The sequence below is a fragment of the Nesoenas mayeri genome (genome assembly GCF_963082525.1).
Source record: "Nesoenas mayeri genome assembly, chromosome: 4".
In the NCBI taxonomy this organism is placed as follows: Eukaryota; Metazoa; Chordata; class Aves; order Columbiformes; family Columbidae; genus Nesoenas; species Nesoenas mayeri.
The window spans coordinates 68303913-68321070 of NC_137540.1; the positions used below are offsets into that span (position 1 = coordinate 68303913).

Below are 17158 nucleotides of genomic sequence, written 5' to 3' on the forward strand. Positions count from 1 at the left end.
ATGGGACCTGTACAATGTCCAGAGACATCAGGAAAGGATGAAAACAAAAAGCTCTTGTTTCTGGAGAGAACAAAGGAAAGGAACATCAGCCAAGCCTTGTGAGACTTCTCAGTATAAGGATTTAGTTTAAGGTGAAACAAACATCTTAGAAACAAGATAATATTTGATAAAAAGATAAAATAGCTTTCACCTCCCAAGTGACCTGAGTAATAGTATGTACTGAACTTGTGTACTTGCAGGCAGAATATGCACATTTGGCAGATGCAGACTGATTAATTTATAGTGCTTCAGATATCAGTGCTACTCCTCTCCAAGGCTCTAATCAAAACTCCCTGGAAACGAAAGAAAATATTCCTAGTGATTTCAGTGAGTTTTAAATCAGTCGCCAGAACCCAGTCCTCTTTCCCTCTGAAGTCAACAAAAATGCTTCCAGTAATTTCAATGGGGGAAAAAAAAAACCTTGCGATCTTAAGATATAAGTAGAAGAATGTCCTGCTTGTACTGTTTACAATTGATGTTGCAGGCAGAAGCCAGTATTTTCATCTTAATGTGATAATGCTGACCCTCTTGAAGAGGTACATTTCATGTAATTTTCCCTTGTACTTAATATTAAATGATGAGTGGGACTGCAGAAAAATCAGATTCCATCCTTTCCTTAGCAAGATCCTAATGTGTATATATGTAACTAATAACACAAACTAGACTTATATTTTTTTCACCAAGTATCAAGATAATCCTGCATTATATTATTTTTTATTTTCATATTTAAAACTAAATGTATGACTTCTGACATTTAGGGATTTTCCTCACAGTTGAGTGGGCATGTGTGAGGTGCACAGCTGAACCAACACAAATCAGAACTGTGAAGAGTTACGCCAAATTACACCATGTTCTTGTGAAATGGAAAGCTCACGAACGGGTTCATCTTGCTATCAACATGAGAGGGATAAAGGAGTAAAACAGTGAATTTGGGGTAGCAGTTCTGATTTTACAGAGGTAAGCTTTTCGGTAGATGGAATTTATAAAGGCCGATATGATGGGTCTGATCCTGCAATTCTAATTGAAGCAAATAATTCCACTGAAAATAGAGTTATTTGCATAGAGAAAGGTACAAACATTGCATGGCAACTTCTGTGTTAAAATCTGTCTCTTGTTATCACAGTAAAAGCTTGATTCTAACAGTCACAAGGAAGAAAAAATGCCTGGGATGCTTCAGTTAGGTACAAAACGTAATCTTTTTTCAAAAGGAACAGATGCAGCCCATTTCTATAAATGGCCTGATGAAACAATACCCTTATATACAATATACACTAGATGAAGGATCATTCTGGATATGGATAATTTTTGATAGATTTAATTGAAGAATACTTAATAAAAAGGGGGGTTTACTACACAAGAATGAAGATATTATCTGGAGGGCATCAGTCTAATGAAAGGAGTATTAAAAAGCATTTAGGAAGATAAACAAGGAGAAGCAGTCGGCATTCAAATGAAGAACAACAGAAATAGAGATGTAAATTTGAATGTGAATGCTAGTAATTTAAAGAACCAAGATAGACTTGAATTTTTAAAGTTAATGTGTTATTCAGGATAATTCAAATTGAATTCTGTTTTAATAGCAACAAGGTCACAAGATCGAAGCAAAAGCATTTATTTGCAATTATTATTTATTTTTAGGAGGTTTGAGGGACATAATATGATTCTTCATGATTGAAGGTGAAGGCTTATTTGTTGCAACTAAGAATCACCCGTCATATTACTGATGAACCTATGCTCTTATTGAAAATACTGAAATGAAAAACAAGCCAAATATTATGTTATAAACATCATAACATACAATACAATAAAGATGAAGACTGTAAGGAGCTGAATTACAAGTCAAAGTGTAGTTTTCCTCCTGGAAGAGAATCAAGTCTGATCATTCACCAAGAACAACAAATAGAAATTCTTTGTAAACATGTAAAATTCACATGTTGCAGAAATAAATTGTATGGAGTTTAACACAGAATCACTTCTAGGCTAATTTGATCATAACATTCAAATTAGAGGAAACCATGTTATTTATCTCCCACTATTTGAGAATTAAAACTCCTTACCATATTTCATTTGTATTTCTCTAAAAACAGGAGGCTAATAATCAGTGAGTTTCCCTGTACAGAAGCATGAACTAGGAGTTGGAAGATAGGAACTATCTTGCCTAGTAGGCTATCATCTGCTAGCATCTTCATTGCTTTATTTCCCTAATATGATGCATTTCTAGTTTGAAAGTATTATTAGAGGCTGCTGGAAGGAACTATGTGAGTATTCTGATATCTGATAGACTGGAATATGTCTTTTCTCTCTCAGTTCCTGAGTGGCCTTGTAGAGATTGTTCTCACTCGACACCTTGGTTTTAAACACTATTAACTACCTGACACTCAGCAATTTATTTATACATTTCTGTCACACCAAAAGAAGATTCCATCTTTGTACACACAGTTCTTCAGGAGAACCTGAACTGCTGTCAAAGTAATGGTTTACCTCTGATTTCAAAATTTACTTTCTATTCCTTTCGTACTAATTTTCTGATTCCCCATTTGTATCCTGAAATACCAAGTGGCTGAAAGGTGCAATGCACGGAAAAGAAAAATGTATCTCAGTGGTTATTGGATGCATTATCTGCTTGATCTACCTCAATTGCAAAAATGCAGAGAAAGATGGGTGCTTTTTCAAAGCAGTACACAAGGATTAATGTGTGGCCACCGTTACTGTGAATGGACTGTGTAAATCTAAATCCCACATAGAGCTTAAAGATGTAACTCTTGATAGCAGTATCTAATGCCATCATTTCTCTATAAATAAGGATGGCCAACTACTTATCTCATTTACGTTAATATATGTACAGAGTAATACTTCTGACTCCTGGAATATACTTGGAAACAGACTGTACGCCCAAATGTTTTCCATACAGATTTGTATCTCAAAGCTTGAGACAAGACTTCCTGCAATGAAAGAATATGTTCAGATGGGAACACTGATATTTAAACAAAATTATAAAGATGTATTAAGAAATAAAAATAAAAATAATAATAATAATAATGAGGTTGCTTTTGCACCTCTTGAAGTTAATGGATACCTTCCCATGCTATTCAACAAGAACATGGTGAGAGTGGCTCACATGGTCTGAGAGAGGAACTAATATTTAATAGAAACCTGTCAAATATTCAAGTTTTTAACTACTGGAAATAGTAATGGAACTAGAGTTTTTAACTACTGGAAATAGTAATGGAACTAGTAATGGAACTAGTAATGGAACTAGTTGCAAACCAAATGCAGGGAAACAGCTAGGGATGACACACAGGGGTCAAGCAGTGCCTTAGAAATTTGGCCTTTTGGTTTTCTTAGGAAAATCCACACACATTTTGCCAAGTGAAAAATATCCACTTACATGTGTTTTGTGTGAATGGATACTGCAACAGTAAGCTCCCCTGAAGATTCTTTGTGCCCTTACTACGCCAAAACCAGGGCTAGCAGAGCTCTTGCTATGGTACAGGATGAGACTGAGATAAGCCATAGGGGTCAGTTTGGGAGCTCAAACTGATAGAAGAGAGTCTTTCTTATCTATATTCTCTGTGACATCTGCCTCTTGTGGGCTTCAGTTTGAAGACAGAGAGATTTCTGATTCGATTTAGGTACAGTAGAGAATGGAACTGAATGTGCAAGAACTTTGAAGTGAGCAGAACAAAACCAAGGAGGCAAACAGGACTTGCTGGACAGTGACACTAGCACAGGAATCAACAAGGTGAAGAGATGAAACTGGGATAGGTTAAATGAAGAGACCTGGGCCAGTAAGTTTGGGGGTAAGAGAAAGGACAGGGACAGAAAGATGATGGAGCTTAGAACAGAACCCAGTTTATCTTTCTCTTCCAGTTGCCCAGTATTTGGTGAGCACAGTATTCCAAACTTCTACTGTACAGCCATTTCCCAACCATCGTGAACTGCCAAAACATAAACATTTCTACACAGTCTTTCTGCAAGAGCAAAATATCCTATTATTATTTCACACAATCACATATTTTGGGTTTTGTTTAAATTATTTATCCAACCTTAGGTGTAGGTAAAATTGGAGCCTCTAGAGATTCAGAAAAAAAATCTTGCTGCAGAGTTATAATGTAAACCTCTGGATTGTGTCATCTTCACAGCAGCACATTGAAACCAACAGAAATGTCATGTTGGATTTTAAGCAGAATATTCAACAAAGGCCAATTCTACACTTACTAAAAGATTTAATATGGAAATCTGCCAGTTACTTTTTGCTACAATTTGAAAAGCAAGTTATTCACAGTGGGTGGTATATTTTCACCCTATGGCTTCAATCCTTTGCTTTTTATGCTTTTTTAAAAAAATATATATTCCCATTGTAAAGTCCGTCATTTTAACATATATTTGCTTACCACTTTCACTTCTTTTCTTTTGCCTCCCTTCACCATTTTTACTAGGGAATCCCACAAGAATGGTCTTATGACCCTGGCTGACAGGGATATTTTGATCAAGACATATTGTGTCTTCCAGACTCACTCCCTTAGGACTATGTCCTTTCATAACATATCCACATTTATCACATGCACGAATAAGAACTCTAACTACAGTCTAAAATACTGGCCTCTGGGACATTTCCTTCTTGCTGTTGTCAGCTTAATTTCAACAATGTTAAGCCAAAACTTCAGTGCTCTTCTTTCCTCAGGTATTGGTACTACTGCCACCCTATCAAGATGCTTCACAACTCAGTTCCATTCTACCTGTTATCTCTTTACTGATTTCATCCCCCATTTCTGATCAGCCAAGGATTCACATCTTCTCTTTTCATTTTTTAGATTTCTAAACAAGTAATTTTATTTACTTTTGATCAGCTCCTACAAGCATTTATATTGCTCTTCATTTACTTTCAATCAGCTCCTACAAGCATTTATATCGCTCTCTGCTCCTTGCAGTTCAGGTGAGAACGTGTGGCTGTCAGAGGTACTTCTCTCCAGGACCTTGCACTTGATAATACTGGCTCTGAAGTGGCTCCCGCAGCCTGGCGGACACTGCTGGTGTGCTGAACACCCCTGAACATATTCTGGAATGACCTGTGTGTGCTGTCTTTGTATTTGAGAGAAATAATCTAGCCCAAAATTGTTGGTTTCACCAGACGCAACCACAAACAGCTGGACAATAGGCTACAAGCAGATTCTATGTAGGTCATCAACAGGTTATCAAAGGACTAAAGAAGAAATCCCAGGTGTCATATTAGAAGAACATGAAGACCATAAAACATCCAAATACAATAAAGATATATAATATGAATGAAACACACGCTCTTGATAATGACTGGAATCTGACTGGACTTTTAAGGCATGGAAAACTAATTACCGATTAGAAAAGTAGAATAGATAGAAGATAGTAATATGTAGAAAAGTCAAATCTGATGCGCTACATACCTAAGTAAGGAAATAAATATAGAAAGAGCTGTACGTTGCAATTATTTAGATTTGTGCTCTCGGAATCTGACCCTCCTGATTTTTATCTGGTCAGTACTATGCAACACTAGGTTTGCTATTTGTCATGCTGTTAGCATGAGACATACAGGCTTGAATCTAGTCTGTGATTTAAAGTGATAGTGTTAATCAGGATACAAACTGGAAGAAGTTTCTGCATGCATCAGCTAATATTGGCTAACTGGTAAGTGGCCAAGCCTGGAAATTATGTGTACAAAAATGCTACAATACTTTTATTATCAGGTACCTATGCTCTATGAAATAGAAATGAAGTTAATTTTCTATGATGAATTATAATCACCCATTTGGTACTGAAACAAAGCTGAATTTTATATAAATATAGATCTTACTTTTTACTTTGCTGGATAAAAAAAATATGTAGTAAGTGAACTGAAACGATCCCAGAGAAAGATTTCTGCCTTATCTTTGCCATCAGCTACCCTCCCTGTTTTTCCCCTTTTGAAAGGTTTTACTATGAAACTGAAGGTTCACGTTTCTCTAATGGAGTTTCTGCTTATTTTGTCTTTGTATAATATCACATTTCCTGGCTGAGAAGAACAACAATCTATCTGAATATTAATTTTTACAAGTATTTATTTTGGAAGCAGTGGCAGCTGAATTTATCTGCTCTCTGCCCAGTGAAAAATGATTGTATTGAAACTGGATCAGTTCCCTGATGTAATTCAGCATATGAATGCACAGAGTTATGTCTGTACTACAAGGCAGGAGGACAGTGACAGAAACAAGCAGCCTGAGTGGGAACTGTTTAAAAAAGCAAACACCCCAGAAATGTGTATGGATCCACTGCCTCAGCCTCTGATTTTCATATTACACCTCCATAGTTTTACCTTCTTATAGTCATTTGTCCTTACGTAAAATCAATGTAAAAGACTGTCTAATGGGAATAGCAGTGTTTTAGACCTTACTGTCAGAAGTGGAAACGAGCACTTGAGCTACACGGCAGTGTGGAGTCAGGGCTCTGACAACATAGTTTGATAATACACAGCACGCAGAGACAATAGCAGTCTAAACAATATTCCTGTCATCCCCTAATGATTTTCTAAAGCTGATTGAATCCAGTAGCTGCATCAGCACAGGTCAGGGTGGCACTGAGGACAGAGATGGGCAGAGGTGACAGACCATGGTCAGGAAAGGATGAGGACTGCTTCAGCAGTTACATATTGGCAAATCTTGTTCTGGTTACTTGCTGTGTTAGATTAAAATCAGGTAGCTGATTTACTGACACTTGCCTTGTCCCACTGTTCTGATAGTCATTTGCATCCTCAAAGCAAGAGTAACTGATGCTGTGAGTCAGCTTCTGAACTGCAATTGTATTTACAAAATGGGTGCTGCTTACAGAAACTTCCATTTAGAAGGAGGAAAGGAGATAGGAAACTACAGAACAGCTTAGTCAGAAGTGGAAGAGAAGCTTTTCCTATCATTGTCAGATCCATTTTAGGAAGTTGCTTTCCCTTGCCTTTTGTTGCTACCCAAGCAGTTATTCAACACCTCTTTACTTCTTTGTTTTCTGGTGATAACCATAAGAAATTTGGACTTCAGTCATAAATTAAAAACATCACTGTCAGAAAAATCTATGAAATTACAACGTATTAGGAAACAGATATCTTTATGTTTAAAATCAGCTAGTAAAATACAGTAAGCTAGGTAAGACAAACTGAAACTTAATATACCTGCAACAGCTTAGCTGATTCATTCAAGAAATCCTCCATGTCCTGATTTTCAGGGTTAAATTTGTTAAGCTGTTGGACTATTATTGCAATATGTTTTCCATGGCTGACCATCTTCACCATGGAGAATCCTATAAATATAGTAAATCATTAATTTTTCATGCCCCCTTCAGTTGTAGCATAATGTATGTTGATAGGCTCATAGAAAAGATATACTGCAGTAATGTAGAAGAGAACATTTAGGTCAAGCTTTCAAAATCACAGTTACTCAGAACAGCTAACAGGAGAAATGAGAATACAGTACAAACATCAATAAAATACAAGGCATAATTACACATTTCTTATTCTGCAAATGTCTCAAATATCCTTAGGATGATACCTGATATGGTTTTTGTATCAGGTTATTTGACAAAATATAATTGAAGATAATACTAGAGAAAAGCATGAATTTTTGCATGTGTGCTATCCTGGTGATATTTAATGTTGCTCTTCCTGGTGAGATGCAACTGAAAGCAAAATTTTACTCTTAAATCTTATCACATATTGCTATTAACAGCCTATTTTTTCCAAAGCAACAAAAGCATAGGAACAGAGAGGAATTATAAGGAAGCAATGAGCCAGTGTTGGTCCCCAAGCCGGGCAGCGATCGCAACACATCAGCAGTCTAGGCCACCGTCAAGGTTTTTGAAGGCACAGCACTTTGGTACTTTTTATGCTTGATGCTTTGTTTGTGAAATGGCAGGGTTACATCTATCTCAAATGATGTCTAACATGCATGAGAGTTTGCATAACTGGATACCTGCATTTTAATGTTCATGTGACAAGAACTATAATTCATCTGCTTATACACATGCACATGCTGTTGTGTATGAAAGGCCAATGATAGTAACGATCAGGGCTCTAAGTCATTAATCTGGTTCAGCAATGGGAAAAAATGAGCATTGAAGTAATTTTCCATGGTGACATAAAAATATATTTCTGAAAATCTTTCTTGTATTTTAGATATCATTGTATTCTGATGTTAGAAAAAATGCTTGATTGAGATGATTCACTGTGGTAAAGAAAATTCATTTATTTTTTTAAAGAGATATCAAAATATTTCCAGTTACAGTGTTTTTATGCCCTGCCTTTTAGCACTATCACACTCAATTATAATTGTCTGAATATCACTTTTAATTACTAATCTCAAACTGCTGAAAAAACAGTTTGTCTGTGTTTATGCTCAGTATAGGCATTTAGTTACCTGGTATGATCAATACAAACTGTCTAATTTAAAAATAGAAAGTCCAGCAAAACAGGGCTGGATCATGACAAGGGATGGCAAATAAAAGAAGAGGTGCTGCTGTGTCTCTTTCTCACAGAAGGAATCACCATTTCTCCACTCCTCTGAGAAACATGATCTATTTCTCTGTATCTGCCAAGGTTCTTACACTCACAAGGGATTTTGGATAAGGGAGACAGAAATACCTCTGTACTCATTCAGGCTGGATCGTAATTCAGGCTCCAACAGCTCTCCCAGCGACAAATATCTTTTCTTCTGGCATAGAAGAAATGAGTTTGAGCTCTCATGCACTGTACATGTTGATATTTACCCCTTTCCTCCCAATAACTAACATTAAAACAAAAAATTTGAATGTTAACACTAAGACATATAGTAATACCTCGGGAATCCTGGGTTCTTAACAGGAAGAACTTCACTTGTGATTATATTTAAACAAACTGCTATTATTATCATCCATGTTTTAAAATGGACACATCAGAAATAAAATGTTCTGTGTTATGACATGCATCCTTATTTCCACAAAGCCATTTATAATATTCTAATTGCTATGTAAAAAAGATATAAATTTATGCTATGTACAAAATGGTAGAAATTTTATTCCATTATAAGATGTAGAATTTCAGTTAAAGCAGGTGAGAACCTGACTTAGATTTACTTTACAATGGAGCTTGGAGATATTTTGACAGCAATTATGAATACATAGGATAAGACTGGCCACAATTGTAGGGACTGGTTTCAACAACCCAAAAGATTCCTTCAGGTTTTACATTTGTTGCTATGCTCCTGGCCTAGAAAGACTGCGATTGCATTTCCTCTCATGAAATCCATCGTTCTTAAAGAGAAGGCTGAACTAAGCCTCTCTGCAAAATTCAGTTAGATCAAGTAGCTGCTGCTCAAAATGGAACAGGTGTTTTCCCCAGCTGTGTGCTAGAAAAAGAGCCATGGAATGCCGGGTACACTTGTTCCAATAGTTACATCCCACCATTCGCATTTTCTCTGGACTTTCTGCATCACTGACTGTCACCTGTGCTTAGCAGAGAGCAGTTCTGGGCACAGATCCCCTGTTCAGCAGGTTCCTCCCTTAAGGCAGCAAATCATCAGATGGAAAACACTCACCGTGAGCAGCTATAGCTGGGATCTTATGTTCGTTTTAATTGTATTTTGACGTTTTGCGTACTGTCATGGTTTAACCCAAGCTAGCAATACAACCACGACAGCCGCTCACACTCAGACCAGAGCAATTAAAAACATCAGCTCTGTGCTGGGGTGTTATCTCTTGTTATCAAACTAAGTCCAAATAATGACCGTGCTAGCTAGGAAAAACAAAGGTTTCTAACTGCATGAAGAAAATGAACTCATTTTCAGTCAAACCAGCACACATACTTACTACAAGTATTTTATTTGGTACAGTATATTTTTAATCGAATGCCTTGTGGAACTTTAAAATCAAATATCCATTGTATAAACCTTCTGGCAAGTAAGTTTTGTCATATTTACCAGACAGGGAAGCCAAAGGACACCGAGGCTGGCTTCTTGCCCAAAATCACAACAGTTAATGAAAACTCTGGGAGCAAAGACCAACGATCGTGTCTACAGTAGGGAATAGGCCCCGCTGGTCTTTTATACTGGATTTATAGACACCTAATAAAGGAGTGAAGTAGTTATAAGCCTGCCCAGAGCTCCTGACACTTTCTGCACACCACACACATCAAGCATTTTACCCAGTTTTTGGCTTTAAAGATGCCACCTACCACTACAGCTCCTTCGCCGCCAGCGGAGGCCGGTGAGGCCGCAGGGGTTCGACCCCCCGGGCGCCGCCGCCGCCTGAGGCAAACGCGCGAGTGCACAGCGGCCCCTGCCCCGCGGGCGGCCTCTCCGCCCGGCGCTGCCCGCTCCCGTACCTGGCTGTTCCCGCCAGCCCAGGCGGCCTTCTGCGTCCCCGTCGGAACCCGGCACCCGTCTCTCTAGCCGGGGGGACCCTCCGGCCGCAGAGACCCCGCTGTGGCCGCCGGCGGCCCGCCCCGGCCCGGCGCGGTTGCTAAGGGGCGCGGGGGCTGCTGGGAGCTGTAGTTCTGCCGCGCGCCCGCCGTCGTGTTGCGGAACGGTCCGATCGGGGGCAAAGAACTACCCATCCGGGAACAAAGATGGCGGCGATTGTTTGCCGCCGTTGCCAAGCAACTCGTTCCGCCCCTCCTCGTTTTTTCCCCTCGTGGGCCGGTAGAAATCAATCAGCCGATTAGCAGGCGCTCGGGTAGGGCTGCCTGTCGCAGGAAGAGGCTTGCGATCCTGAAGCGGACACGCTTAGCTTTACTCACACATAAGACTACAAGTCCCGGCATCCAACGCGCCACGGCGCCTTGCACCGCGCCCCCGGCTGCGAGCGGGGCATGCTGGGGCGCGTAGTCTCTCCTCCCTCTGCCCGTGTTACGCAAATGAGCAGCAGAGCGGGCGGGGCGAGTCCACTGAGGGGCCGCCCCCGGCCGTCATCCGATTGGTCGCGGGCGCGGGCGCCGGTGGGGAGGGGGCGTGTGGGCCCGCCTCTGCGCATGCGTCGCGGGGGCGCCGCTGCCGGCCGCGCAATGTTTTGGGGACTGACAGCGGCGCGCGGAGCCCTCGGTGCGCACCGGCGCTGGCGCTGAGGCAGCGCGCCGTGCCCGCGCTCCGAGCGCTCTGCCCTGGCGGACAGGAGGAGGAGCAGGAGCACCGGCGGAGGAGGGCGAGGACGCGGCGACCCAGCCGAGCCTCCCGGCGAGGGGCAGGGCTCGCACCGGTCCCCCGAGCGGCGCGGGCGGGGAGCCGGCAGCCCCTGTGGCAGCGGCAGGCGGCGGCGGCGGCCGGGAGGCAGCGGCCGCGGGGATGATGAACAGGTTCAGAAAGTGGCTCTACAAACCCAAGGTGAGCGGTGAGGAGCTGCCGGCGCCGGGCGGCCGCCGCTGCCCGGCTGCACCTGGGCTCGCCTCGCCCCGGGGTCACCTCACCCCGCGGCCAGGAAGTTGAGGCGCAGCGCGGGGACGCGGGGCCGGGCGCGCAGCCGCGGCGCTGGCGGCCGCGGGTCGTTTCGCGCCGGTGCCTCAGCCGGGAGCCGTCGCCGCGGAGGTGGCGGGAGGTCGGCGAGGAGCGGGGCTCGCTCCGCTTGTTTTCGGCGGTTCCGCGGGAGCGGTCGAGGTGTGCGAGGCACCGGCGCGGGCGAGCGGCGCTTCCCGGCGTGCGCGGAGCGGCCGGCCCGCTGCGGGGGGAGACATGACAAAGCAGAGCGTGTGCCGTGGGGCCGCCCGGACCTGCCGGGAGCGCCGCCCGGGGCGGGCGCGGGGCTCTGCCCGGCTCCCGGGGCAGGCTCCGGAGGGGCTGCGGAGCGGCCGGGGGGCAGCGCCGGTCGGAGGCGGCTGTGCCTGGGCAGCCCGGCGCGGCTCAGCTGCGGGCGGCTCTTCTCTGTGCTTTGCATGTAGCCTGAACCAGGAGAGACACGGTTCAGGTGCTGCTCCTCCGCTGTTAATGCCGTCTGCGAGCACCCGAGAACTTTTTAAGTAAAGAAAAAAATGTGGAATGGTGCTCTGTAGGTGTGTATTTTCTGCCCTTCTCGCTTTGGAATTCTTGGCAGGAATCCAAGAATCATAGCTGGCTTTGTAATAAAATTATCATCTTCTGGCACGAGTTAAATAACAACTGTCTGGAGAGTGATCTTGTCTCGCGTGTGATGTTCAGATCGCGTATGAAGGGCATGGCTGATTTTTGAGCATCTACAGCGTCTTTTTTTGTCCAGGCATTACAGCAGTCAGTGGAGTTATTCACTTTATGAAGTACTTGATTTAATTTTCATCCATGTCTTTTCATTTCCACCCATTTTTTCTTATGTTTTAATTTCAGTAATAGCGTTAAGACTCATTTTTGTGAATCTTCCATGCACATAGTCAAGGTGATTCTGCAAAATAAAAGTTCAGCCTGTGCTGGCTTTATGGATTTTGTATGTAGCCATAACCCTGATGGGTACTGCTGATGAACACATACTTGTCTGATATTGCTGCTAATAACTGAGAGCAACATAATTTAGACATTAAGTAACTGAAAATACAGTAACAAATTGCAGGTAGCTTTCAATAAACTTTATTTGTTTGTTCTGTACCAAGAAATAACTAAGAGACAAACAGTTCATGAACAAAAAAGAAATATTCATAACCTTAAATGCAGAAGAAATTTCAAATACAGCTTTTGTCACTGATTTTAATCAAAACTCTTTAGATTTTGCATTAATTTTCTAATGGAGGTTGTTTGGTTTTTTTTTAATAAAACTTACTTATTAATATACCATTCCTGTGTTGTATCCTGTTATGTTCAGCATCTAAGGTCTGTATCAAACAGCGCATGCTTACATTTCTGTGGGACTTTTCTGTGGTAAAGGAGCTTTCCAAGCCTGTCTCATGTATCACTAACATGTATTACTGTTAGTCTCAAACCACAATGTGTCCTTTTTCCTGTACATCTATAGTTTCTTTGTGAATAGTTTTTGTTACATTCAGTAGCTTACTACATAATTTTTGTACTCGTATTCAGAATAGGCTACTGGCAAGCTGCAATAGTGTGTGTTCCTTCAGAAACAGGCATTTCTTCTGATATGCCTGCTGAATTGGTATGGATTGTATAATTACACAGAAGTTTGAATAGCACTTTTCTGGTAGAAAGTAAGATGGAGGAGCTCACATTTAGAGACTAATTTACCTGGTTGTACTGCTTGCTTTCCTGTTTCTTCAAGGATTCCTTCCTATAAGGTTTGTGGGTTCCACAGTCTATTTTGAAGTGGTTTTGAATATAATCTGTTTGAAAATAGCACTTTTTTTTAATATTTGGCCTGATGGGGGCTGTCACCAGTAGTGACTTTGTTGCTTAGTTATAAACCTCTGATAGGTATTACAGGTGCCAGGTGCATTTTAGCAGTTAGATTTTGCTGCTGCCAATGATGGGTAATGCTTCTTTTGAAGTATTTCAGATCCTACTGTCATATAATAGGACTTCTGCATGGCAGCAGATTTTGATGGTACTGGGTATTTGGCCTATGGCTCTGATTGCCATTCAGAGATGCTTTTGAAGGCATGGAGGGGATGACATCAGAGTGCAGCAAATTCACAGTACAGCCCCTTCAGAAACCTGAATATATGGTTTAGCTCAATCCCAGGGGAACTATTAAACAATTCTTCCTAAAAAAACCCCAACCTCAAAATATGTAAATTAATTCAGCTTAATCTTTGTAAACGGGGGAGGCAAGGAAATGGAATAGAACAGATATGGCTTAACAAGATGGAATTACAAAACTATCAGGATAATCAAATCATCAAGTTACTGTAAGATGCAGGGACCTGCAGCTAGACAGATATTTACTCGGTAATGGCTGTATCTCTGAACACACCAAGGATGGGGGACAAAATGTGGGTGCAGGAAGTGGGATGGGGGACAAAATGTGGGTGCAGGAAGTGGGATGGGGGACAAAATGTGGGTGCAGGAAGTGGGATGGGGGACAAAATGTGGGTGCAGGAAGTGAAAAGTCTTGCCTAATGTCGTGAGTGTATCAGGAGAACATCCTGGCTTTCCTGGCTCCTTGTGTGGCCACTGCTCTTCCTGTCCACCCTACTCGTCAGGTATGCTGATATACCAGATTTTAATAACCTGCATCAAATGCCAATGGCAGAGGTAACCAGAGAATGAAATAAATAGCAGTGACATGATCTGTATAGGTGGTAGGAGGCACTTTTAAGTGATGTATTGGAGAGAGGGAGAGCAGAGATGAGATTTTGTTTCCAGCCTCCTGTAACACTTCAGTTGTTATTAAATTTTTAAAATATTTTCTGTAAGATGTGTTTTCCTTCTGGGAACTGGAGATTCAGTGCGTTAAGTTTTTGGTGTTGGTGTTTGCTTTTGAACCAGGAGAAAATGCAAAGCAGGGATTTGAAGCCATAGTGTTCTTGAATTGCAGCACAGTGGCAGAACAATGACTGTTTGACCCCCTCCAGACACTGCAGGCTCCAGGCATGGCCACCTTTCTGGGACAAAGGATGGTCCCTTCTAAATCAAAATATTTGTCTGTATGCACAGATATAATAGAAATATTTTCTCTCATTTCATGGAATTTCCGATCTTGTACCTTCTGCTGCTGGAACATTCCACAGGTGTCAGATCAGAACCTGCTCCCAGGCAGATCTGAGCAGCCTGCAAAAATATGGAACTGGACTCGTCTTCGGAGTTTTGAAATGAATTAGATATCCAAAGTATTCAGAATAGCTTCTGGGAATGTTGCTGCTTAAATTTAGAGACTAACTTGAAAAAAGTGTGGGTAAGTAGCTCACTGGGGTAGCTCTTTTGAATTGAGCTCACGTTTATTGATATTTTGAAAGAACTGTTTAGTGTTTGATAGGGAAAAACAAGTCTGTCTCTTACCACAACTTCAAGATGTTTTTAATCTGTTTAGCATAACAGGCTGAAACATCTTCAGAGTATGTTTATTTTTCATTTTTTGATTTTAAAGAAGATTGCTTATCTTGTGTTTACATATATGAATCTGAATAAATTTTTACCTGGGAAACAAAAGCCAAGAAATATGCTTTTTCATGAGACTTTACCTTCTTTTTTTTGATATTTATTTCATTTGTGCATTCACTAACCTCATTTTTTTGCTCCTAGTTTCTTTTATGTAGTAAAAGAATGCAAGCTTCATGTGGTAAACGTTGAAGAATTTCTTGTGTTCCTGTAATTCCCACAAAACTCATAGTCACCGGTAGATCTAAAGATACTGCTTTGTGAATACTTTGTCCCAGTTAAATGATGCTCGCAAGGCTTGCATAAGCCTTGAGGTTTTGTATGTGCTTTTGGTTTTCTTTGTGTGTGGTGCTGCCTTTTTGTTTTGTTTTAACACCCCTGTTCTCTAAGATTACCCAAGTACAGCTGTGCCGATAGTGCCTGTTTTAAATAAAAGGCTGTATAGCTCACATGGAGCTGTGAAGCACTCCTGGAGCGCTCGGAGATGCTGAGAATTGCAGGTGCTGTCCTCCTGAGTATTTGCTCTGAACTACTTCTCATGGGTTTCTTTTTTAAATCTGATCGTTACTTTCTGCAGCTGGATTAGCAGATACATCTTCAAGACAAGAGGTTCTTGCTGCCTGTTAAGACGATGGTGCTCTCTGGTCAGAAATAACATTTAGGGATAAGTGGAATGGCTGGCACTTCACAGAATCACAGAATGTCAGGGATTGGAAGGGACCTTGAAAGCTCATCCAGTCCAATCCCCCTGCCGGAGCAGGAACACCCAGATGAGGTTACACAGGAAGGTGTCCAGGTGGATTTGAATGTCTCCAGAGTAGGAGACTCCACAACCCCCCCTGGGCAGCCTGTTCCAGTGTCTGTCACCCTCACTGAGAAGAAGTTTCTTCTCAAATTTAAGTGGAACCTTTTGTGTTTCAGTTTGAGCCCATTACCGCTTGTCCTATCATGGGTTGTCACCAAGAAGAGCCTGGCTCCATCCTCCTGACACTCACCCTTTATATATTTGTAAACATTAATGAAGTCACCCTCAGTCTCCTCTTCTCCTTCTTGGAGAAGGCTCGTTTCTGTGTTTGTGCATACCGCTTTTCTGTAACTTTTTTAGGGGCCATCTTACTAAGCTACATTTTATGAAAGTAAGCCATAGCTAGTAATAATTGTTTCTAATAATAGTTGTTAAAGGACTTTTTAACAAAAGATAGATGTGGTAATAGAAACAAAAGGCTTAAACTGAGATAGTAAATGGGTATATTGGAAGATGATTTCATGCAAGTAAGAGAGAGGGAGAACATTACTAAAGGATCAAGAGGAATCCCCTTAAATAGGAAAGTGAGAACCAATGGCAAAAAAAATCAAATGACCTCTGGGAGCTTCTGCATTACTTTGTACAAGGAGAAGTGCTTAAAAAAAGCAAAGCAAGTCCTAGGTGAGTGCTGAACATCAAAAGCTGCATGTAAGGTCATTTTTCTCAGCAGTGTTGCCAGAGTTGCTTAGTGGCAGAGCTGACTCAAAGAAGAAAAATATGGAAAATAAAAAAGGAAATAGTTAACTTTTTTTTTAAGGAAGAGAAGAAACATGTCTGTAGGACTTTTTAGAGGAAAAAAATGATTGCAAGTAGAAAAAGTGGAAGGGTTTTTTAAAGATTAATGGAAGTGTGAACTTCAGAAGAATGGAATATAGTAAAAAATTGCAGAGTCAACCATGCCCTTAACATACTGCAAAGAGTGTTTTTAAAGTTGGGTCAGTAGAATGAGATTCCGGAAGAGGGAGAATTATTTTAAGCGGTGTTTTGATGGATGGAAATGGTCAGAAAAGAAATAGGACAAAGCTGCTGGAGTAGCCAAGCAACTATTGAGACTATTTTTGGAGTAGTGAATGAAAAAGGATGATTTTACAGAGTGATAGGTTGAAAGCAGTTAGCATCTTATGTTAGCTCTGATTTCCAAACCTGGGAAGTGAAGGGTTTCCTCTTCACAGAAGAAAATCAGAGTGTGTTTGGTCTCAGGAAAAATGTTTTCTCTAAAACTACTTGAATGAAGAGTGAAAAGAGAGGTAAATGCTATTTGTAGCATAAAACATCTTTTTCTTGGTGCCGTAATCAAAGCCTTTGGGCACAGCAGTTTGTGAACAAAACTTGTTATTTAATGGAG

The 17158-nt window shown here is 41.2% G+C and overlaps 2 protein-coding genes across 2 annotated transcripts in view; one reads left to right on the forward strand and one right to left on the reverse strand.

Annotated features, from left to right (window-relative positions):
• Window positions 1–10633, reverse strand: part of CFAP99 (cilia and flagella associated protein 99) — a 60835-nt gene extending 50202 nt beyond the window's left edge. Inside the window, exons 1-3 of the mRNA XM_080343964.1 lie at window positions 10388–10633; window positions 8672–8741; window positions 7208–7335 (exon numbers count right to left, since the gene is read on the reverse strand). Coding sequence (XP_080200090.1) covers window positions 7208–7327 — 120 coding nt within the window. The 5' untranslated portion in view covers window positions 7328–7335; window positions 8672–8741; window positions 10388–10633. The remainder of the gene's footprint in view (window positions 1–7207; window positions 7336–8671; window positions 8742–10387) is intronic.
• Window positions 10634–10986: 353 nt separating this feature from the next.
• ZFYVE28 (zinc finger FYVE-type containing 28) overlaps window positions 10987–17158 on the forward strand; it is a 160916-nt gene continuing 154744 nt past the window's right edge. The window contains exon 1 of the mRNA XM_080343614.1: window positions 10987–11381. Within this exon, the coding sequence (XP_080199740.1) occupies window positions 11343–11381 (39 nt within the window). The 5' untranslated portion in view covers window positions 10987–11342. The remainder of the gene's footprint in view (window positions 11382–17158) is intronic.